This window comes from Periplaneta americana, chromosome 17, assembly GCF_040183065.1.
Source record: "Periplaneta americana isolate PAMFEO1 chromosome 17, P.americana_PAMFEO1_priV1, whole genome shotgun sequence".
NCBI classification, from domain to species: domain Eukaryota; kingdom Metazoa; phylum Arthropoda; class Insecta; order Blattodea; family Blattidae; genus Periplaneta; species Periplaneta americana.
The window spans coordinates 136,363,900-136,389,791 of NC_091133.1; the positions used below are offsets into that span (position 1 = coordinate 136,363,900).

At 36.6% G+C, this 25,892-nt stretch overlaps 1 protein-coding gene across 6 annotated transcripts in view; it reads right to left on the minus strand.

Annotated features, from left to right (window-relative positions):
* LOC138692977 (discoidin domain-containing receptor 2-like) overlaps nucleotides 1–25,892 on the minus strand; it is a 1,165,919-nt gene that overhangs the window by 643,946 nt on the left and 496,081 nt on the right. For 5 of the 6 annotated variants that reach the window (XM_069816409.1, XM_069816408.1, XM_069816411.1 and 2 more), the window contains one exon: nucleotides 16,977–17,082. In XM_069816409.1, the coding sequence (XP_069672510.1) occupies nucleotides 16,977–17,082 (106 nt within the window). The remainder of the gene's footprint in view (nucleotides 1–16,976; nucleotides 17,083–25,892) is intronic. The other variant, XM_069816412.1, reaches the window with a different exon arrangement.

Consider the following 25,892-nt stretch of genomic DNA (forward strand, 5'->3'; position numbering starts at 1 on the left):
TTTAATATGAAAGGAAACTCAGAGTAGCCTAGAGTGCGTCAGTGCCTCCTCGGTATGAGTGGAGGACGAATAACTATTGGATTGCCAATCGAAATCCTTACTCAGAAATGAACTACATACATCTAAGAGGCTAATGACGAATGTTCGACAAACTATCCCGACAATTCATGCCAAATAATTTGTCACAACGCGAATTGGTACTGTTATAAAATTCGTCCCAGGTTTGTACCAAATAAGTCCCAGGATTTGGAGAAACATTTTATATCAAACATTTTAAGAGTAAGTTATAGCCCTATACCGTTAAGTAGACCTGTGTACTGTAGTTTTATTCTTTTATTACCTAAGATAAACTAATAAATGTTATATCTCTCACTTTGCCGCAAGAAGTCTTTTAGTGACGTCAACATAAAATAGGCCTATATTAAAAAATATATAAATTCAAAACTATTACCTCTAATGGCACCAAATTTTGTACAGACGTTAATATTGTAGGCATGTTAATGTAGTATAAAATTCATAAATTTTGGATGACAATTGTTGAATTTTTAAAAATCACATGAGGTAAAATCTGCTGCATTAGAAAAAATACACTCTTCACTGTGAGTCCTTAATTACAAGCTTAAGGATTTCACTCAGTCCTTTGTCATGTTGTCAGTGATAATTCCCTGCTTCATCATTTTATAGAGTGATCTCGTTGTAATAGTAACAGTAGGAAGGTAAGTGAAAGACGAGCTGAACAGTGATGAAGACGTGACAGTAACAGTGACAGAGGTATGAGCCTTCAATTATTGGAATGACAAGATTATTGAATCTGAAAGGGAAGAAAATAATTTAGAAAGAATCTCATTATATTTACTAATATATATTTTTAAATGTTTTACCTGTTTCAATACCAACTAAATAGAAATAAAATAATATATTAGAAATTACGGCGACATATGAATGACTGCTTTATCAGAAAGTGTTACGCGAATCTATTGAATTTAGAAATTGTGTTCATAACATGATAATAGCTAAATTCCCAAACATACAATTTGCTAATGCTCTTTATTTTAAAAAGTCAATTAAACAATTGCTGTTCAGAGAGAAAATTTAAAGTTCACTTATTGTCATATCTGCGTTTTTTCTTCTTTTTTCTTTTCACTTTTGCTGTGTTATTTAATAAAACGTATTAACATTTTGTGGAATGCCCCCCTGAGCACGAGTATGTAACTTACGCTTTTTGGAGGGGCTGGAGTATTTTTATATAAAAAGTAATATGTATCTTTTTTCTGGCAATAAAGTATTTATTATTATTATTATTATTATTATTATTATTATTATTATTATTATTATTATTATTACATCTTTTGATAATATTAAACATTGCTTCTTTTTCTCATGAAAAATTCAAGTCATTAAGGTTATTATTCCTAATTAATTTCATGTTAACCATCTAAAATCTAAATAATCATTCAATAAAATAATCATGTAGGGAATTATCATGAGAGTAATTAGATTTAGGATTGAATATGTTCGTTATTGAGTGAGTTGTAGCCCATTATTTCCACAGAATAAGAAATATCGTCATAGTAGCCATTAGTAGAGGCTGCTGTACAAATGCATAAGAAGGTGCCGAGAGCAAGTGGGCGTGCTGACAGGGGAGAGGAATCTTGATAACGCTTGACGCAGTGGAGAAGTGCTGTGCGAGGAGCGTCATTGTGGGACTCCAATTATCTTCCTCCTTCGTGCTTTAGATTCATTGGTAAGCTACCAGGACGCACTATGTGGTAACCCACATCGAGTAACAAACACAGACAAAACTGCAATTCTATTGGATTTCTGCTGCGGAGAGAATCGCTTAGTTTACAAGTAATTGGAACGATTAAAAGACCGGTTTCACACACAGGAGCACCGAGTTCGTATCTTGACGTATCGAAGTGTAATACTGTTTTTCAGAGTTTTTTTTTTTTTTTTCGTATAACCATTTTGTGTTCTTATTTCAAAGAGGTACAATGACTTTGCAGTAAAGGTTTTTACATAAATTCGTGGCACTACTCCTAGTTAGACTCTTAGATAAAAAAAAATATAAAAAATTCGTCCATTTGTTCAGTAGAATCACTGCAAAACAGTTGGATTGCATGCCTAACATGGCTCTTTCGGTACAGGGATACTCGAAATGTGCATTTCCGCCAAAAAGACTAAATCTGATTCATGCAGTGTCACAATACGGGTCCCTCTATGCCAGTAGTGTCAGAGTTGTAAGCTCCAAAAGCAGTTGTGGAGCTAGAGTCGGAGCTTGAACTTGCTTTTGTTGTGGAAGCACCGGAGCTCGGAACAGGCATAGTGGAGCGCTCCGCTCCGTTTAGGCTGTCTGACAACGCTGCTCTATAGTCACAAAATACAAAAACTGGTCCAGAAATATCAAGCAGACTCGCATGTCTACGTCACAGAGGAACATCGCATACACGCATCTGAATCCAGAGTTGTCAAGCACTGTTAAATTTAATTAGCCTGACTATTACACTCTTACTACGTCATACTACTTTTGACCAATAAAACGGTACGAAAGGACGTATTTCAACCAATCATGGCTGCTTATCGCACAATTTTATCGCGTCCCTAGCATTTGTTTAATTTTATCGCGTCCCTAGCATTTGTTTCTTTGTTTGCCAACATTTGAAATTGCGCTGGTCTGGACGTCAAAAATATATATAAAATTACAAACCACTCCAGTCGATGCACAGCAGTTTCAAATATGACTCGCATTGGCATTCAAGAACAAGAATTAATAAAAATCACTGATCATACCTATGCATCTTCTGAAATCCGATTTACAAATAAATGAAGAGCACCATTCGGAAATCCTGAATAAGTTGAATACACCATGTAGGCCTAAATCAACGAGTTCCACTTCTATTACGCACACGTCCAATATAACATCAATTGAACCACCAACCACATTCAAATTTGAAAATTGTGCATTCAATAATTATTCCTTTTAAAATTATTCATGTTTATTTTTATGTCATAGTCGTTAATTAAAACTTTTCTAACACTTGTGTACAGTATATTAGTTAGGTTATGTTATAGCTTCTGCTATATGATATTATGGTTAGTCACGTATCAGAGATTGTTTAATATTAAGATTTATTGAAAATCATCTGTCAACTGACGTTGATTACTGGGATTCGGATAATTGAAGTGGAATGTTGCATTTTAATACAAATGAAACTGAATCAACAATGCCTTATTGACTAGTAACAGTCCACAGAGTTCAATGATGATTCCATAGTTGGCACAACTGATACCGGTAACAAAAAAACATAATCATAAAACACTACTGCCATATAGCGTAATGTTGAGATGGTAGCCTACAATAATAATAATACTTATTTGTCAGAAACCAGTGTACAAGGCCTGGATATGACATCGTCAGGTTCGTTAACTGATACATTTGAAGACAGTTGTATTTTCATAAGCCAATTAATATTTTATTGTATTGGAGTACTTTGTTACTTCTAATCTTTACATACTTTCTTCTAATCGTGTAATAGTCAATTAAATCCCACTCGAGTTTTGATTTTCTCTAGATAAATCAAAACCTCTAGTGAGATTACTGTTGATAATTATACACCGGCGTTCAAACATATTTGACCTAGAATAGCGAATTTTTTAGCCACGGGAGTTGTCAGAACTGAAGATATAAAAACGGACAACTTAGAAACAGTTCCGCTAGTTCTCAATAGATGGCGCTATTATTGTAACGGGTAGGAAAATGTGTTGGGGAAAATGTTGATGTAGATCAAGTATTAATTTTTCTCATAATTAACAGTATAAGGGTTTCCCGCTAAACCCGGTGCCTGAGAGTATATTTATGTACTATTGGCGACACTGATTGTTATATTCGCCATGTATTCGTAGAAGTAATAACTAGAGAAGCCACACTTAGAGTAAAAATTATCGATCACTATCGATTAGTACGGGTCAGATATCTTTGAACGCCAGATAATAGAATTAAATAGTAGGGCAGTTTCTGCTCTAGTTCTCCACATTCTACAAAGCGATCGAGAAGTGCAGCACGTGAGAATTCTAGGAGCAAATCGCGTCTGAAGTGCTCCAATTGGCGCTGACGCTGAGACTTCACAGACAATTGAACGAGATCAAATGTGAACATTTCCATGGAATGAACATGACATTTTGTTTCGAAGAGTGAAACTATTGATTATTTGCCCTCACGTATAGGCCTACTTCGCATCTTACATTGCGATGTGTAGTTAATACTGTGAAGTTTCCAGAATTTTGTTTTTGTATAATGACACCATCCAATCAACGAGGCCCGAGGTTCAGAACTCCTCGTCGTTTCTCAAGTGGCTACCTGAGAGCGAATTCAAAACCTCGCGGCTCATGCATCTTAATAATTACTCCTTCCGTATTTCATGACAATTTTCATTCGCAGGAACACTCCAAACTTCGTGTAACGATATGACAGCATTTTACACAATAAACCTAGCAGGTCTGTATTTGGACTCATCAGAGCGGATTCTTGCCTCCTTTCTTTCCCGATGATTCTTCAACTCTCGGGTATGAATGAGAGGCACGTCTGATGAGCGCAGAGGGTAAAAATCTAGGGGAGCAGCAAGCCGCGTGATTCTACAAACACAGCTCCCCGTTGCCATGGATGTGAAGCATCAAGTGGCATCAACACAGATCAGTGGTGGTTCGTAAGTTCTTACTAAACTATTCCAAGAGATAAATTTCATACAGCATCTATCCATTAATTAATGTTATTGTACCAGATGTATGTATGTATGTATGCATGTATGTATGTATGTATGTATGTATGTATGTGTGTATGTATGTATTTACACTGCAAGAGAGCAAACATCCGGAGGCAGGGGTAACTTAATTAGAAACAATAATTGCAATTAATACACAATAACATAATAAATGTGTTTTGAGGACCTATTTAATTAGTGTTATTGTACAAAATTGTGATATTCTACCAGATACTTTGTGTTGTGATGATTCATTCAATTAGTGTTGCTATATCATGTACTTTATGTGTTGTGATTATCTATTTAATTAGTGTCCGTTGTACCAGATGTACAGCACTATTATCTGTTGCTGTGTACTATTTAATTAGTGTCCGTTGTACCAGATGTACAGCACTATTATGTGTTGCTGTGTACTATTTAATTATTGTTCGTTGTACCAGATGTAGAGCACTATTATGTGTTGCTGTGTACTATTTAATTATTGTACGTTGTACGAGATGTACAGCACTATTATGTGTTGCTGTGTACTATTTAATTATTGTCCGTTGTACCAGATGTACAGCACTATTATGTGTTGCTGTGTAGTATTTAATTATTGTCCGTTGTACCAGATGTAGAGCACTATTATGTGTTGCTGTGTATTATTTAATTATTGTCCGTTGTACCAGATGTAGAGCACTATTATGTGTTGCTGTGTACTATTTAATTATTGTTCGTTGTACCAGATGTAGAGCACTATTATGTGTTGCTGTGTACTATTTAATTATTGTCCGTTGTACGAGATGTACAGCACTATTATGTGTTGCTGTGTACTATTTAATTATTGTTCGTTGTACCAGATGTAGAGCACTATTATGTGTTGCTGTGTACTATTTAATTATTATCCGTTGTACCAGATGTAGAGCACTATTATGTGTTGCTGTGTACTATTTAATTATTGTCCGTTGTACCAGATGTAGAGCACTATTATGTGTTGCTGTGTACTATTTAATTATTGTCCGTTGTACCAGATGTAGAGCACTATTCTGTTATGATTATCATTATTGTAACTTAAAACGTTCGCATGCTCTTTGTCCCTAGAGTATTAATTTGTGATATCGGAAAGCAATGAATCGATCCTTCGATTTATAGGAAAATTAAGCCCGAGGTGTAGTTCCAGCAATATACCGTACGTAGGCCTACATCGGAGGTATTTCATTTCGTGTCTGTCACTGGAGGCAAACTGTCATTCTTCGCTATAAGGAAACCTAACAGCAAGAATATGTCTAGTTTAAAGTAGCAGTAACAAATGCGTCATATCTGCTTATTGTGTCCACATAGAAGTGCATGATTTATTATGCATAAAAATTTCACAAAAAGTAACGAAATGACGCTAATTCTTATATCATGTTTTCCACAACGAAACTCTAAGTCTTTTCTTACAACGCTTTTGAGTATTCAAATACGATAGTGCCGGTGCTGTATTCACAACGGTATAACATAATGTCTTGTGGGCAGAGACCTCACGCTACAGGGATCCCCCATGGCCCGTACAGTGAAACAGGACATACGGACTGAAGGAAGTATGATTAGGACGACAGCGATGGAAAAAGAAAGTCGAAGTTATACAAGTTATAAAAGAAGGTAATGATATAGACAGACAATGGACTAATATAATTCAAAGAGCAGCAGATGATCAATTGGTGAAAGGAAGAAACACAGAAGAAAGGCAGAGATAAGAATTTGGAATGATGAAATTAAAAAAGCAACTGATGATAAAAAAGCATATAAGAAGTACCTCCAAAATAGAATAGAGAAATGAAAGTAGGATTATCATGAGAAAAGAAATCTTGCAAAATCTATTGTTAAAAGGAGACATGAAGAATCACGGGAGAACTTTGCAAGCCAGGCAGAACATAATATGCATGGCACACAACACTTTGAGTATTAAGTAATCAAGACATTCAAAAAGGAAGAAAAAGATGATTAGAATAAATAATAGTATACCAGGAGAAGAATAGTCAAAACAATATAAAGAGGTGTGGTATGAACCAGAAGAGGATAAAGATGAAACAAAAGAAGCTGTAATTGAAACATATATCGAATTACTGGGGAAGAATTTCAATTCACTTTTCAAAACAAGAAGAACAGAAAATATCCTGGACCGAACGGGATTAACACAGAATTGATAAAATATGGCGGAAAGGAACTTAATGAAAGACTATTGAATTTCTTACAAAAATGTTAAAAAGAAAATGAATTTCTAAAGAGCTGGTATAATGCTCATGTTATCACAAAATTTAAAAGAGAAAAAAGAAACTTATGTGATAACTATCGGGTTATAAGCTGTTCACAAACATTATAAATACACGTTTCAATGTAATTACAGAATCATTACCATCATAAAACCAAATGGGTTTGTGAAAGAACGCTCCTTCATTGGCAATATATTTGTAAATAATCAAATCATTCAAAAGAGAAAAGAATACAATCTCAAAACACATACGAGTACAGCTTTCGTTGATTTATAAAACGCCTTTGGTAAAGTAAACAGGACTCGACTGTTGGAAATATTAGAAAAGAAAGATTATCCTACATATTTAACAGAATATTTATCAAGAAACGAAGATAAACATTGTATTAGGAAACGGATGGCTGTCCCGAGATATGATTATTAACAATGGTTTAAGACAAGGATGCAATTTGTCTTCGTTACTATTATTTTCATACTTTATCATTCTCCGAAGGTTAAAAGAAGAAATACCATTTGGAATTAAATTAGATGAAAATAATACACTTATATGCTGCTCTGTGCAGATGGCATCACGTTAATTAAAAGTAATCATAATAAACTACAAATAAGTACGCATAAATTACAAAAATAATCCCAAGATTATAATTTCAACATTGCAACTGAAAAACAAAAAATTATGACTTTTAGAGGAAAAAACATAATAAGCTAAAAGATAGTTTTTAAACAATAAGATAGCAGAGCGGGTTGGGAATTTTAATTACTCGAGTTGTAACGTAGCATATAAAACAACACCGAAGAAATAAAGAATAAATTAAATAAACTGCGGAGTAATGCAACTCGAAGGAAAACAAATCTAAACTTCTATAAAACAATACCTGTTCTGGTTTTATTATAGGGTTCTGAAACATGGACTATAAGGAGCACAGATTGCAATTAGTTGTCAATACGTTTATTACGCACAATATATTTAACTTTATTTCAATCGGTAATTATGTATGGAATTATAGGATGGGGTAGCTCATTTAAATCCAATTTTTAATCCACTTTATTTAGCTATTACAGAAGAAAATAATTAAAATATGTCTTCACAAACCTATTGATTTTCCATCTCAAAATTTGTTTCTAGACTTTAATGTACTTAACGTAAGACAAATTTATTATATTGTATTAATAAAATTCATACAGAAAAATCGAAATAATTTTGAATTGTATTCTCATAGTTATGAAACAAAAGGTATGAATTCTTTAAGATTGTTTGAACCAAAATGCAACACTGTTACAGTATTTAATCATAGTAGTAATTTAGGCCCAAGAATATATAACAAATTTATATTTAAATATCCTGATAGTTCTAGTATTAAATTAAAAAAGTTATGTATGGATTTTATAAACATTGAAAAATTGTAAATTTAAATTTATACACTATAATTGCATAGTAGACATAAGACAAATTGTATTGTATAATTATTAATTTCAATTCAGGAATCCGCCCCTGAGCACGAGTTCTACTCTTTCAGGGGCGAGCTAAAGTTTTTCTGTATATATTATATTTTATGTTACAATTATTAGCAAAATAATAAATAAATAAATAAATAAATATGCAAACAGCAGATAACTAATACCTTCGAACAGTAAAACGATGCACTAGATTAGACCAGATTAAAAACGAACATAAGCGAAAAGTTTTTTAAATATATTTTCGTTGAATGAAAAAATTGTAACATTCTGGAAAAAGTGCAAAAATCACCTCTTCAAAATGGATAATACCCGTATTCCACTGATATATATATATATATATATATATATATATATATATATATATATATAGATGGCACGAAACATGAGGCCGGAATAGGAGGGCTCTCGAAGATTGTTGATGATAATAATGATGGTGTTGATGAATTGATAACAAGAGTCCAAAGCCAAAAATTACCCGATATTTGCTTCATATCGGTTTGAAAAAAAACCCGACCAAGAAATCTGTCTGAGCTGGTATTCGAATTCGGGCCCGCCAGTTCCTACACCACTGCGGTGAACGCATGTATAACATGAACGAAAATCATTCTATTATAGTTACCCAGCGGCATCATTGTTCACATTGCGTAAAGAGATAATAATCATTCGTCGGACGTGCTACGTTCATCCAGTTTTCAAGTGCAGCCTATGATATCAACTCTGTGTTATTATTTTTCTACCACTTAATTTTGTATTTTTTCTATCACTGTTTAGATCGCACAACATTTCCCTAAGATTACATTTCAGTTGTTCCTGGTCTGATCTTATAACTTTTAATCATTGTGTACGTTTTGCCTGCACGTTATAATTTCGTTATAGGTGTTCATTTACAAAATGTTCAAAACCTGGTCACCCAATACCGAGGGGTACACCATTCATAGACTTTAATGTCCACACCTATTCCATTCAAACTGAGTTACCCATTTTCACGTGTTTCTTTTTATTCGCTCGTTCCTTGTTGTTATTATTTGGCATTGCAGTGCATCCTGTATGTCTATAGGATAGAATGACATCATCCCTTAAGTACTCCAGTCCGAAAGTTACATGCCAATTGTGCGCACTTGACAAGTTGGTTCAGCCATCCGCCGCATCACGTGTTCTTCTTGACTCTATTGTTCCCCTGAGATGAGTCTTCTACAACCACCCACTACGAGGACACACCGTCATGGTAGGTAGACGAACCAACGCTGCCAAATAAGGCGCCGTAATTCGTAGCAGAAATTGATAATGGCGTGGGTTAAGGAGAATGTTGGTGTAATGAAGAGGGAAAAATGGAAAAACCGTCAAAAATGTGGTTTTGTGCACCACGAACGCCCGTGCTGACTTGCGACAGCCTCACAACGCGCAGCTGCCTCAAGTTTCCACTGGAGATGAACGAGCGAGAATGCGAAGCCGGAAACCCGAGGAGTGGATCAGGACAGCACGTTTGCACATCTCCTTTTCATGTTAGGTTAGGTTCTTTTCAAACTGAAATGACGAGTGAAGCGTAGGACAGTTAAAATTCCTCTAACCTAACCTAACCTTTTTATCTTAAGTTAGGTTAGGATATGTTAGGTTAGGTTAGGTTAGGTTAGATTAGGTTAGGTTACAGTAATTTTAACTGTACGTTTCATTCGTCATTTCAGTTTGAAAAGAACCTAACCTAACATAAAAAGGAGATGTGCAAACGTGCTGGCCTGATCCACTCCTGAAATCCGCACGACAGCATTGCCTGTCTTTGACTGCTTGTGAGCAAACGTTCAAAACATCGCGAGTTTAGGAGTGATCAACTCTTGAACGTCAAGCAGCCTTGAATCGTTACCAGACTGAGGTTTATCTGTTTTAGCAACTGTTATACTCGTATAATTATGTACAAACAATCAAGTAGCCTATTTGAAACAACATCTCTACCTTTCAGTGTAGTAATCAGTTCCCCTATCTTTATTTAATTACTAGGTCCGTATTAAAAGGCTAGGAAATTTTTGGTATGTTTGAGATCAAGTATACAATCTCAAGTACATAGGTTGGATAAACATTATGGCAACACTGCTGTCACGTGACGATGACGCGTTCGAGAGCTGCCAGCTGTCTGGACATGAACAAGGACTGTTAGATGAGTTAGTATAGCCAGTGGCGACAGTACTCTGTCAATCTACTGCAGTGTGTAGAACGTTGACTTTCATAGGGATAGTGTGACCATCCTAAGACCACGTTTACAAAACTAGAGCAACGTTCCTGGATCAAAATTGAAGTGACACGAGGTCGTAGTGCACAAGAATGTTTTCAGGGACTGCGTGAAGCATGTACCGATGCAGCGTTACCATATCGCACAGTGGCACGATGGGTTAAAGCGTTCCGGGAAGACAGAGATGCCGTTCAGGACAAACCTCCGTACAGGACGACCCCGCGTGGAGGACAACACAGTTCAACTCCTTGCTTCCCTGTTGGATGCTGATCGCCGATGGACTGCGCGTGCGTTAGCAGCGGAAGTCGAAGTATGTCACAAAACTGTGCTCCACATTCTGCAAGACATTCTGGGTTACCGCAAAATTACAGGGCGTTGGATACCCCATGAAATTTCCGAGGTTTAAATGGCACCGCTATGCAGTCGCACAGGCCTTGTTGGACTGGCACCAAAGGAAAGATGACGACTTTCTTGGACGAATCGTCGCTATGGACGAAATCTGGGCTCGCTCTTACGAACCAACCAAACTTGAAACGTCAATCAAATGAATGGAAGCATCCAGGTTCTTCTCGTCCGAAGAAAGTGCGCCCTACACAATGAGCTGTGAAGGTGATGTTCATTGTGGCGTATGACATTGACGGGGTAATACTGCACCACGCTGTACCTCCAAGGTAGACGGCAAACGCGGACTACTACTGCAGGTTCCTGCAGCACTACCTTCGTCCAGCCCTCAGGAGAAAACGACGACACTTGGTGGTAAAGAATCCCATCATTCTTCATGATAATGCAAGGAGTCACACCGCTGCTGCTGTCAAGGACCTCTTGCGCCGCTGACCACTGCGAGGGACCCGGTACAATACCAGAGATGAACTTATCCGTGCTTTAGGGCGGTCAATACAGATTATCAACAAAGATGGACGCGCTGATGGTGTACGACGCCTTCCAAACATTTGGCAAAAGGTAATAAATAAGGGGGGCGACTATATAGAAGGTACGTAAATGTTGTACCCCTGTGAATAAAGCCATGTCAGAAATATCGAACTGTTGCCATTACGTTTTATCCAGCCCTACTAAAAGAAAAAAAACGCTTTATTTAACGCTATGTTTTATGTTTCTCAGAAATTCAAACTTATTTGAGAATTTTTTATTTATATAACCATAGGTAATATCTGAACATTTTTTAATAACTGTGACACTGTTTTCTTTCGTCGTTTTGTATCAATTAAACATCTCTAATGTTATTTATTTCAGTGATGTATGTTATTCAAAGTTACGTAATATTTCCACGCCGACCAAATGCTATTTCGAGAATGATAAGCGAGACTCGAAGCGCACGAGAGTTACGAGACGAGACTCGAAAGACCAATTCAACGAACACAGCGAGCGAGAGCGGCAGTTAGTTTTGTTCATCTCTAGTTTCCACGCACTGAGCTGTTCCAGAACCAACTCCAGATTTACGCGCTATGAATAATATTTTAATTTGCTTGTGCTTACACGGCTGCTTAGCTTATCACAAAACAATTATTTTCATCATGAAGAACGTGGACGTCATATTTCAAGTATAAAAATGAAAGCTCAGAATGACCGAGAGAAGAGGATTCAAAGGCAAAGCGTGCGGCGCGGCGTGGCGGCTGCAGACAGGAATATCGGGTAGGTGCATATAAAGGAAATATCGGGGAAATACTCAGCCTCGGGGTCGGAACAGAATCTATTCGCAGTTGAAGCGGGGAGGAAAACTTTGGTTAACAAGATCAAAGGGACTTCCTGTAGTAGCCTTCCAGGATAATCCTCGACGAGCGTGTATGATCAAAGATATAAATTATGATATACACAAGAGGAATCTAATCTAACGAATTAACAAAGACTCTGCAATCAGCGTAAAAAATACTTTAAAATGTGTTACTTTCACGTCTCTGGCAAGCACGTGCGATGTTGACGAGCGCCGAGAACTTATTTCACAAATCGCAAAGAGGTGCGTTAAAAGGCTATAGCAAGCTAATGAAATGTTCTTAAGGGAACACACAATTCACTATCTTGACGATGTTAAACTATGTCTGACAGCTGATTTTTTACAGCTCATGAACAAACAACTTGACTTCATGCTGGCAGTTTTTCTTTAATTTATTTCCTTACTGTGAATTAATAATTTTCCCATTCACATAAATTTTTTCAACGACGATCAGTACATCACCCCCTGTAACATCCAAAAATAAAAAAAATAATTAAATATGTTTCACTACGTGTAAAACATCCAATAAATAATTTCCCAAAATTCTCAGCTTTATAGATTAAACAGATACTGAGAAAAATTGAGAAAATATTCGTCTTGTATGGAAAAATTGAATTACAAAACAATAAATGTTGAAATAACTCTTATTGTACTACGCTCCTTCACTAAAAGTCTTAAGAATATATTGAAGAAAGTAATATACTTTGGGTAAAAATAGATCTTTTTTAAGGTACCATTCCAGCATTCGTCACGTTGAAATGCTACCGAACGGTTCCCCAAAGTGAGTATATTACCTTTTTATTACATTTTAATATTTAAATTTTCTGAGTTTTAAAGTTTCAAGTGTTATAGGGTGTAATGAAAGAAGAGTGAATGCAACTAATTTAGTCTAGATTATTACTTTTAAATCAATTTACTGCGGGAAAGTTTATTTGTTGAAATGTATGTATTCAGTTTGTGTAAAAGGTGAACTGCGTTGAAGCAGACACGGATCGAGAAACGACGGAGAAATCTGAAGTTCAAATTGTACCATAGTAAAATATTACAAATCAATATACTCACTGTCTTTGAAGTATGACTGAAAACTGCGTTCCAATCCAGAAATAAAGCAGGCCTATGTTTAATTTTTTGGTATGACGTTCTTGGAATAACTTCACTGTGACGCTACTCATGGCTGAAGTTGTGGGAATTCCAGTGCATGTGAAAGTATGGAAAACGCATTTTCATTTGCTTCAAAAATGTGTTAAAAATGCGAGCGATGCTTTGAACAGTTTTATTCACAATAGGCTACGCACTACGTCACTGTCAGCACAGTCACTGTATTAGCCTGCATTACACATACTCAATTACTGCAGTCATGGGATATGCAATTCCTTCAGCAAAACATCCTCTGTAATCTCAGCAAACTCCAAAGTTTAACGACAGCCGACAGAACTTGTATTTCGCTTTTCTCAATTGGCATTACTGAATAACATCCAATTTCTTTATTGTAGTAATCAAATTTAAACTTAAATTATGGTGTATTTAACGGCGCTCTCAACTGCAGAGGTTATATCAGCGTCGCCGGTGTGCCGGAATTTTGTCTCTCAGGAGTTCTTTTACATGCCGCTAAATCTACTGACATGAGCCTGTCGCATTTAAGCACACTTAAATGCCATCGACCTGGGCCGGGATCGAACCCGCAACCTCGGGCACAGAAGGCCAGCGCTATACAACTACGCCACTCAAGGCGACGCAGTAATCGATATTCATCTATTTCAACTTCACATTGTCTGAATAGATAAGTATTCATAAATATACAATATTAACATTTTGTAAGCAAATTTTAGTGATGTTATTTACAATTTTATTTTATTCACAAAATAGTCCTAATAAATGTCACTCGAGGTCTGAGCTTTCCCAGACAAATCTCAGACCTCTTGTGACTTTACTATATACCATTTCATTCAGATGCGTGAATTGTTTACCAAAACCGAAAAAGGACACGTAACGGTGGTATCAAAGCCGCATATATGCTTTTTCGATTGAAAAATTAGAAATTTGGCTCCAAATGTCTCCTGCATATTCTGTCTTTGCTTCACGCAGCCCGCCTTAAACAGTTCTGAAATTGCGAAGTTTATAAAAAATGTATTTAATGAAACCACTGACGATGTTTTTTAATGTAGACTTACATGATAATAGCTGAATAATTAAGCTGAAGCCTTCTGCCATGTAATTGACGAGTATCTCGCATATAGCAAACTAATATCATTTGTGAGCACAAAACTTTCCATATATATTACGAATAAGATTAAATAACATCCACACTCACTATTTTCCCGCTTGAAGCAGAACAAATTGCAGGATATTTTATAAGTTTATGAATTTTAATGTGTTCCCAGAAGTTACATTTTAACAATTCTAGTTTTCTGCTGATAGACTACAGCCTACAGCCACAGTCTAGTATATACAGTCGCGAAGCTCAATACGTAGTAAATATGCAAACATTAGATAGTTGCTCACCACTAGGATCACTAATATCGCCTCATTACAGGCAATGCAAAATAGTACCCTTACAGTCTATTGTTTCTAGCACCCTCAAAACTCAAACTTCGTGACTGTATAGTAGACTGTGCTACAACTGTGGACCTTCACCTTTCTCGACAAAGCAGTTATTTGCTGCAACTACAAAACACAGAATATACCAGGTGGACTATTTACGTTGATAATGTGAAAAACGAAGATTTTAATAATTAAATATTTGGAATAAAAATTAGTTGATTTTAAGGGGAAGAGCAAACTGCATTGTTTATGTTGTATTTGGAGGAAATTTTCAAGGTAATTTGATGGCCAATCTATTTTTTAATGCTAGCTTATAGTTTTTATGTTTTTACTCTCACTCCTCGTACAACCTTTGTATGAACCATTTCCAATTTAGCGTGTACTTTCAGAGATATATGAAAAATAAAAATTGATAAAAGTAATTCATACGTGTCATAAGCATCTAAAATGTTGTTACAAAGACGCAAAGGTAACATTCTATTCGATTATTTAACGACAAAGTTCATCGAGCACCAACGACTCCAGAAAACATGCAGGAAAGCGTAGGAAATGCTTGTACCAATATCGTGAGAGAAGTAACCTCTTACGTCCACATCAGTCTATTCTTCAAAGCATTAGAAAGTGAAGTGAGATAGTAGATCATGACTCTGAGCATTTACTAAACAATCTAGTTGAATTATACATTTCTTTTTTTCTTCTTATAACAATTTAGATGCCTATTAAATATATTAATTACTCATCAATTTTTACTCTTTCAAATACCTGTGAAACTAAACGCTAAATTGAAACTGGTTCATATAAAGATGATTTATTTTTGTGAAATTAATGGGAATAAAAATAAGAACTATAGGTTTCCGTTTTAAAAATTTAGATTGACCTAAAGTGAACTTGTAAACGTACTCCAAATATAACATAAATAATGCAATTTCCTTTTATTCTTGAACTTTCATTTGAAAGTTTTGTTTGCAAAACGTTTGCTTTTTAAGATATTCCACATTATTAACTTAGCCTATATGGTCCACTCGGTATATGAACGGAGAAGTGTACAAGTTCTTCACATTAATATCTGAAGTTTGGTTTCATTTTCTAATAGAGCAAACATGAAAGTTTAGTAAAAATCCAAACTCATTCACTGGACTACGTAATAATATTCTATTCTTATTACACAGTTCCGTAAATTTTAGGCAAAATGAAAGGTAACACGATTTTAAAATGTTCGATTTGGAAAGAGGTGACGACATCCAATTTCACAGAAAGCCTAATCAGAGAGAAGGCCTGGGAAGGTACGTGAAAAGTCATGCTGAAGCTGTACAGGTCTTGAGGCAACGTGAAACGGAATTAGACAGGGGATGGAGCAGAAACGGCATAAAGATGGCCGCCTAATGGAATGAAAACACACGGCATACGCGATACTACTTTTTTGCTAATATTCTCGCTTCCGTTACACATGGTGGATGCATGTATTATTCAAGACACGCACAATTCCAGAAGTATTACAGCAACAAACATGAAAGAGAATTTCAAAGAATGTGAAAAGCCAGTAAATACTTTCCCTTACATTCATCTGCACAATGACGATTTTAATGCAAGCGAGAATATGTACGCGCTCTGAACTTGACTTCCCAAACGATGGGCCTATGTGCATACCCCACTCTGCAGATCACTGGGCGTCTCTGGACAAGCCCGATTCTTTGTTAAATTTAATTTAGGAACGTTTCTGCAATTGACGAAGGAGAAATTTGGGAAAATTATAGTTTTATCAATTACTGTAAAAAGCTTCTAAAAAACACTCTAGTCAGATTTGAGGTCTGTGAGTGGAATATATTTTACGATCCCTTATTTTAATTCAAACATCTTCAATGTTTCAGGTAAATCCTAGAATTAAATTTATTATTGTTGGCTCGATTTCAGTAAGATGCTGGACTCTACAGAACATGTAACGCCGACAATAAATCTTTCTCTTATACCAGCTCATATCTGCATCTAGCCAGCTGCTGCCAATGTTGATGGAGTAGAAAACAACAGCATTACACTCACCGAGCGTTCTGCGGCCCCACGGACTTGGTCTCGTACGACGAACTGGCAGTGATGGCCGTGTCCGGGATGCGACCTTCTTCCATGCCCAGTGCTGAGCGGCACTCTTCTGGAACAGATGACAGAAACGAATTACATCACATGACATATCAGATCAGATCACATTACACTACATGACATGACAACATATTAGATCACACCACATTACATGACATGACATCAGATCAGATCAAATCACATTACACTACATGACATGACGTGACATCATATCAGATCAAATCACATTACACTACATGACATGACAACATATTAGATCACATCACATTATATGACATGACATCATACCAGATCACATCACATGACATGATATATTACATCAGATCAGATCACATGACATGGCTACATTAGATTAGATTTGATTAAACCACACCACATCATATCATATCATATAGCAGGACATTACATCACATCACAAGATAGCACATCACATGACATCATATCAGATCAGACCACATTACAGTCCATCACATGGCAGGACATCACATCATATTACATTACACCACATGACATGACATCAGATCTGATCACATTACACCACATTAGATTACAGTAGACTAATACTGACATGGAGTTGAGCTTGGGCGTGGGCTCGATTCCTGCTTGGGTTGATGTTAGCTAATCGCATGTCAAATCTCCGGTCCCATCCAATCAATCAACCTAGATGACGTACTTAATATAGCTTCGTTAAATAAGCAACGTTCCTCTAAATGATGGAAAAGCGACATGTAGGCCTACCTGTAGTAGTAGTTCAATTTTTTAATAATTACGAATTGTTCGCTGAAATATTGGTCGTGATGAACTACCGAGTATTGTAATGTCTGAACCAACCATTTTCCTTCATTCGGGTTACCCTGAACGACTACTAGACAGAGTTGGCACCTTTCTACTCGCCGTTTAAATTTCAGCTTTATAAAAGAAGTGACACTGACTGTACCGCTTCCCTATGTCTCTATGAATGCTAAAAGAGAGAAATATCCATCCAGTATCATACAGTAGCTTGAGGGAACAACTGTAAAATGTCACAAATAATTACCAACTGACTCCCTAGAATGCGTCGGCGAAGCTTCATTAGCGCCTCTGTAACCTGCAGCAAATATGACTCATGGAATATAATGTAATGATGATACAGCATATTCCCTGCGCCGTGCAAAAACCGCACATGTCCCGCTGCGCAATCACCCCCTCACACTGCAACACTGGTGGAAGGAGCTAATTCTATTTGCCCATCAGAACCGGGAAAGAAAGGCCTTAATTAATTTATTGCGTTTCATTTACCTTATGAGGTCCCTCCAACTCTCTCTCTCTCTCTCTCTCTCTCTGTCTCTCTCTCTAGCCGCGTTTCCTTGCCCCCTCTTCCTCTTCGGAGCGAACGTGTCCTTGCAGCAAGTGCTTAGCCAGCGTACTCTCCCCAAAGCACGTTGGGTGGTCTATGTACAAGGGGAAGGGGGACAAACTCTCTAACCAGGCAACTCAGTTGCAGCAATTGCTGACCAATTTTCATCGAAATAAAGCGACATAATAAGAACGGAGTTTAAGTGCAGCGTTGCTGTTAGGAGAGAACGAACGCGCGCTAATTCCAGCCGTTGCGGCAGCCAAATTAGAGACGAAGCCGATCTTTCAACTAAAGATTTCAACGACTAATGTCGATGATTGAATTTATCTCTTACAAAGCACAATCGAACGAGGGTTTCATAATTCTTCAGAAATATTTGCGGACAGATTTAGGACCGACTGCTTGCTGATTTAACAAGTGAACACGCAAAATAACAAACGAGAAGCAATACAGGGTGATTGATGAAAGCGCTGTCTCGATCGTTTCTTAAGAAGCAGATGAACTTAGTACAGAAATGTAATTTCTATAGCTGAACTCTAATTGTATAGTTGTGACATCTTCATACATCAACACATTTATAGGTGCTAATTAATATTACGAAGCAAGAAAAGGGAATTGAGATCATAACAGAACAGTTTCTGAAATAGGAAAAATTCATACATTGAATTATTCGTTTAAGTCTTTTCCTAGATCATATATGTAACAGATAACTCCTCGCTACGTTAAAATCGGCAGCACTTTGAAGAGAACAACCGCCAGGATCGCCACCCGTCCGCCGTAAACGAACACGAGATGGCAGCACAGTCGCCAATGTAATTCAAATGGGTATTATGACGTGACTCCTTATGTAACAACTAGATGGCAGCGCAGTAAACCTGACAAAAGTTGTTAACCTCAAAGCCTATAACCCCGACATATCTGTTACATATATGATCTAGGGTCTTTTCTACCTCCTGCATAGAGTGATCCATAACAGTTTAGGGTCAATTCAAGACCTGCAAATGCTAGATAAAAATAGTGAAAGAGTGAAAGATAGAACCTGCAGATGATGTGTCACGTGTAACAGCGTAAGGATCATGCATTCACTGAAAATTATGTGTTTAATCAGAGCAATGAGGAAAATTCCCACTTCACTGTTAGGAACAAATGATAATATACCGGTACTGTAATATCACTTCATCTTGCCAAAAAATTGTAATCTTGTAAAATTTTTATTTGTTCCACATCTCAAAGCTTCATTGTTAATATTACTGTGATGTACCGAAGTACGTATGATATTTCCGTTCAGGATTCTGCATTAGGTCTATCATATGATGAAGGATGGGTGGAGCAGAGGAAAATTCTCTTCGGCACCGGGACTCGAACCCGGGTTTTCAGCTCTACGTGCTGACGCTTTATCCATTAAGCCACACCGGATTCCAGTTCCGATGCCGGATTGAATCCTCACAGTTTAAGTTTCCCTTTAGTGGCCAACCCTCATTCACTGTGTCGCAGTTGTGTGACGTGGCACAATGTCCAACACACTATGTGCAGAGGTGCACTCATTACGAGTGACTAAGTGGCCGGGATCCGACGGAATGAGCGCCGTCTTAAATCACCAGGTGATTATTTTCGCATGTCATATTATTATGATGTACCGAAGTACATATGATATTTCCGTGCAGGAGTTCTGCATCATCCTATGATGAAGGGTCACATCTGTGACACAGTGCATGGGGGTTGGTCACTAAAGAGAAACTAAGACGTGGAACTTAAACTGAGAGGATTCAATCCGGCGTCGGAACTGGAATCCGGTATGGCTTAGTAGATAAAGCGTCAGCACGTAGAGTTGAAAACCCGGGTTCGAGTCCCGGTCCCGGAGAGAATTTTTCTCCGCTCCACCCATCCTTCTTCATTGTTAATGTAAGATCAATGGAATACAATAAATGAAATTAAAAAAGGAATAATTTGTAATAATTCAATAGGAAGAAATTATGGAATACATTAAACAGCCATAACAGTTTCATATGCAACAAATGTCCTTAAAATCACTAGACAGAAATATAAAAATCCGAATTGTTGTTGAACACAGAATAAAGAAAAGAACCTGTTAGTTAATAGGGGACTACGTCAAGATCGTTGCTTATCCCCAATTCTGTTTGATCTCTATATTAATAAAATAACAAGACGACGGAAACAAAAGGTGTAAAAATTAATCAGAATTATTGTATTCAGCAATATTACTTACAGATGACCAGGTGTTACTAGTAGAAGATAGAAGAGTGAATAAATTAGAAGAAAATTAGGAGAAGAAAACAGTGATAGGAATTAAAATTATCAAAGGAAGTGGCAGGATTATGTTTGAAGAATGTCCAGAGACAGGCATGAACTATAGACCATGCGCAAGAAGAGACATTGTATGTCCTAAAGCAAGAGGTCTAACCAAGTTTGGCATCGAAATGGGCCAGGGAAAAGGCCAGACGTGACGATGGTCAACTCAATAGGTTTGCTAGACGAATGTGAAGTGGTTTCTAAATGTAGTAAGTTACTTCCACCAAGTTAGAAACGTTAATCCAGAGATTTTTTTCAAACATTATGACCAAGGCGCTTTCCATGATCCGAACGTGAGTTGTAGGCCTACAGAACAATCTGCTTCCCTCAGACTTAGGACTGTCTATACTTTATGAAAATTTATTTTAGTTCTGTGACGGCAACACCACTCACGAGGAGGCTCGCTATTGGGTACAGTATAAGCTTTTTAAAAACGTGACGCAAGAACGTAAATAGCGAAATTGTGCCACTTGCAGATAGTATAGCCTTTCATGTCTTCTTTTTCTACAAATTGTTCTTGCTTTTGATACTTTTCATATCTGTTTGGGACAACTTCTACTGAGTGTTCATTTCAAAGTGTGTCATGACGTCACTGTTGTGAGTCAGCGATTTGAAGCGAGTTTCAGCTTTTATGTCAGAGAAGTTTCCTATTAATCAAGGCGTTCAATCTGAACTTGAGAACGTGTACGGTATAACTTGAACGTCGTAGCAACCGATGGCGGTCTGTAAAGTCTGCGTGCTGCCATAACCTATTCGAACTGTGTTTTGCGCGGGCAAGTCGTACGCAGGGTATTTGTTATCATCGGTTGCGTACGGCAACATTCCACAACACAAATCAAATGCTCCGTGTCCATATTGACCGTCCAAGTTAATGTCAACAAATACGTTAGTAATCGTCTTAACCCTCTCCACATATCCCGACAGTAAGAAAAAACTCACCTTAGTACGTGTTTCCAAACAGTTCACATTCCTGCCACTACAGGTGTTACCGTACGTATCCATAAGTACTCTTCAGAATGAACGCCGTACTTGCTAGGCAACGTCTCTGGCACATAAGTAATACGCCTCTGCGGAAGTGTAGGAAGATTGAATTCTCTAGGCTCAACGACTAGCCACATGACGGCATACAGCGAGCCATGACACACTTTGAACTGAACACCCAGTATTTTGCATAGTTCTCTATGCACTTATCCCAATGCTTCTATGGAGTGACATAAGCTTATATTAAACACAAGGGATTTTCGCCTGCATGTATCATTGACTAACACTTTTCAATGCCATATATAGTTCTATAGTTTGCGGTAACCTTGGAATCTTGCTTGAATGATCCAGCATGTGAAGTTTACAAAACTACGTATGGTTCCCACATAAACTGATTGTGTAGCCTGCCCGTGATAATCACATAAACGCATTACTCACTCAATAGCAATATAAGTGCTGTGGAGTTGACAGGTACACAACGCATTGGAAAGACATCTGACATTTCCGAATGGGCAAAGAGACCAATGATGAAACGTTGAGGACAAAAACGAGATATTAGGAGTAAGTTACATAACTTGTCCTTGTTACTTTCATGTTATGAAAATCTATAGGCTATTTAATTATGTGGGATATCTTAACTTTAAATACTACATAATATCATACGAAGTCAAAACTTGAAAAATAACTATTTGTAATGGAATTAAGTGTTCGTAGAAATTTATCCAGAAGTGTTGATCTTTGTTTTTATTTACATGAAGAGAAGAAGAGGGGGGGGGCGTGGAAATAACTAAAGGATTTAAAATGTACACTTTACGTCGTACATGGGCACAATTTTCGGTTACATGAGGAACTCGATTTGAAATAGTTTGTTTACTAGGAGAGGAGACTGCAGAGTAGGATGGGAAATATAAACTGCTGTGACCTGCGTCACCTTATCGTAATCGCTAAGGCGGTCAGTGGCGAATTATTAGGAAAGAGCTTGGTTAACGTGAGAGACTCGAAAACTTTCATTCCATTTGGCAAATTAATTCGGCAGCTTTAATCTTAAACCTTTTACTGTTTCTCCGTCATTGAATTGATTTAAATCACAGGCGAGAAATTGCGTAACTAGCCAATAATATTCCATCACGTTGTCTACGTTTATTTTCTTGAATATTCTGGCGTTTATCAAGATTACTTAATAGATTTGCACGTTCTCTACCTAAAATAATTTTCAGAAAATCATATTTCGTTTTCTACGCACATATCATATTTTTTTTAAATAAATTTCTTTTGGAAATAATACGTACAAACAACATTTAATTCCTCGTACATTTTAATGCAGCGTGTTTAAGGTATAATGTCGTATTTAGTATACTATGCAAATGTTAAGATCATAAATTTTCTTCGGAATAGTAAGAAAAATAACATTTAATTTGTCTTACCTTCTAATTCAGCATGTTCTTTATGACATAAGGAGTAATGTCGTTGTATATTGAATTTATTAATGCCTAATAGGATTTTCGAGCGTAACATACATCGTATGTTCTCCCATTCTAAACAGCAAAAAAACTCTTCCTCCCATTTCTCATGAAATAATCGTTTTCTAACGCGTACACACTGCTAAGATTAAAGCCATTATGCCACCACTGATATTGCTTATGAAACTGATATAGAACCTGCCCACGCCTAGGAGCTACGTGAGGGAGGAACGGGGACTGTGAAGATGATGTCACTCAGAGCGATAAGGTCTGTGAAGGTCAGTGAGGCACAAATTCTCCAGTGAGGCACGATGCCCATCTCTGCTTTACATGAAGACGTGGAGAAAAGGAAGCACACTGAATAATGACAAATTGGCTACATTACTCACCACAGTCGTACGGCAGCACTCTTATCTCTCTTGTTTGTGTATTTATTATTTTATATCGAGCCATTACCTGTCATCCTGCGTGAAGACGTGGACGCCTGTCACCACGACGCTCCACACCTAATAGTAACGCCACATCCAATGAGTCATGTTGCCAAGAGAAAAAGATATAAACTAATATCAATAATATAATTTGAGCTTGGGCTTGTTACAGGATTACTGCAGACTAGTGGACACGAATTTAATAAGCGCGTACGAAAGTTCAGAGCCCTGCCACGTGCTAGGCAATAGAAAGTGTGCAGGGAAATTAAAAATTTACCACGATGGCGATTTTTATTATCTGTGCCTTTGCAAACTCCGCTACCGCCGATCCATTCCAGCTCACGCGCCAACCCTCTCCAAATCTGCAGCCCAAGCGGAAATTTCTGCAGCTTAAAAAATAAACACAGAAATGTACCAAGAACTTGTGTATACACGATTCCAAATAACAGACCAGCCACCGAAAAAAAATCAACCGGAGGCTGAAAAAATCGCTTTAACGGCATTTCTTGTTTCCCCGTTTAGTGCAGGCTAATCCTCATTTAATTTGCCGCAGCCGCTAAACTCGAATCCTAAAACTTTGTCCAACGGCTGAATCGGTCATTTTCGAACGAGAGACAACAACGCTATCTGCAAAACAAAACGGGTTTGACAATGCAGTAACGACTGAATCAGGTGCGCGCGGTTCAATGTCCAGTCAGAGAAATAAGTAAACAGGTGAACCAAAACTCAAGTATTATTCTGGGACAGTCTGGTTCCTACGATATGTCGATAATGCAGAGGAACCACAGTTCTGAACTGTATGCTCTGTAAATCCGGTGCTATTACACTGCCTGTAGTGCCTGTTTTAATAGGCTATAAAACGCGATTCATACAGCAAGTCATAAATTAAGGAATGGAAAAATATCTGAACAGATTTTTCAGTACAGCTTTAAAGACAACGGCCAAGAAAATCACTTTCATTTCAGTTATTTACTGAAATTAATGTAAATGTATTAACTAATTTTAATTGATTTAAAATTAATTAATTTAAATGTATTTATTTATATATTTACTAATATATTTAAGCATTTATTTATTTATTTATTTATTTATGTATTTATTTATTTACTTATTTATTTATGTATTTATTTATTTACTTATTTATTTATGTATTTATTTATTTGTTTATTTATTTATTTACTTATTTATTTATGTATTTATTTATTTGTTTATTCATTCATTCATTCATTCATCATTTATTTATTTATTTATTTATTTATTTATTTATTTATTTATTTATTTATTTATTTATTTATTTATTTATTTATTTATTTATTTATTTATTTATTTATTTATTTATTTATTTACATATTCATGTATTAAATACTGACAATTTATTTTCATTTGCTTACTTGTTTTTCTGTCGTCTGGTATCATTTCCTCAGAAACTATTTGTCTGATCTTAATACAAATTTTGTATACCTTGTTTTGTAGGTAAAAGTTTTCTGACAAAGTCCTAATTGTTTTTAATTTACTAATAACACAATCACAATTATTTTCGTTGTGGGAGTTCATAATATAAAACATAATAATAAAGTCATTATGTCAAAAATTTTCACCTGCAATGTTGGACTACTAACAAACAAGGAGTATACAAGTTTTCATGAAATTCTGACAAAATGGTAGCAGAAGAAAAAACAAACAATAAGAAATAAAAAAAATCAATCCAGTGTTCAATTGTTGTCAACTGAAAGAGAGTAACTCTGGTTACATACTGTGGGCATAAATGAAGGGCTTAGAGCCATAGTGGGCCAAATCCATTTTCAGAGTTTTGAAGCTTATCCCATCTTTTAATTGCCTGCTCACTCACGTAAACAACAGATATTTCATTTAGTCCAAATACCTCACGTTATGAAATAATTAAAGCAAGAAACATACTATCTCAAGCAAATGCCAGTTCTTTTGAGAAGCAGAGTGGGCCATATCCAAACGTCCAATGAAAGCTGCTGCTTCTTGCCACTTGACTTGATGTAGAACATGACAGACGAGTGAAAGAAAATAACTCAACTAGGGTGAAATCTAGGAAGCGTGTTGAAAACTGTGATGAGTTGGGAAAAAAATGTAGGAAAAAGGAAAATAATAGTGGCCAAGAGTATGTAAATCCAAGTGGAAATCCTATGTCTGCGAAAATGTACACTGATAATGTGGGTAATGTTGTGTCGAACGTTTGGATAATGAAAATGATCGAGCACACAATATGCGCATGATACATTTTGGTCAATAAGTAATTTTAACCAGTAAATGCAGATGTTGCAGGAATGGTTCATATAATGAATATAAAGAGGCTCAGAGGATCCGCTGATGTAGA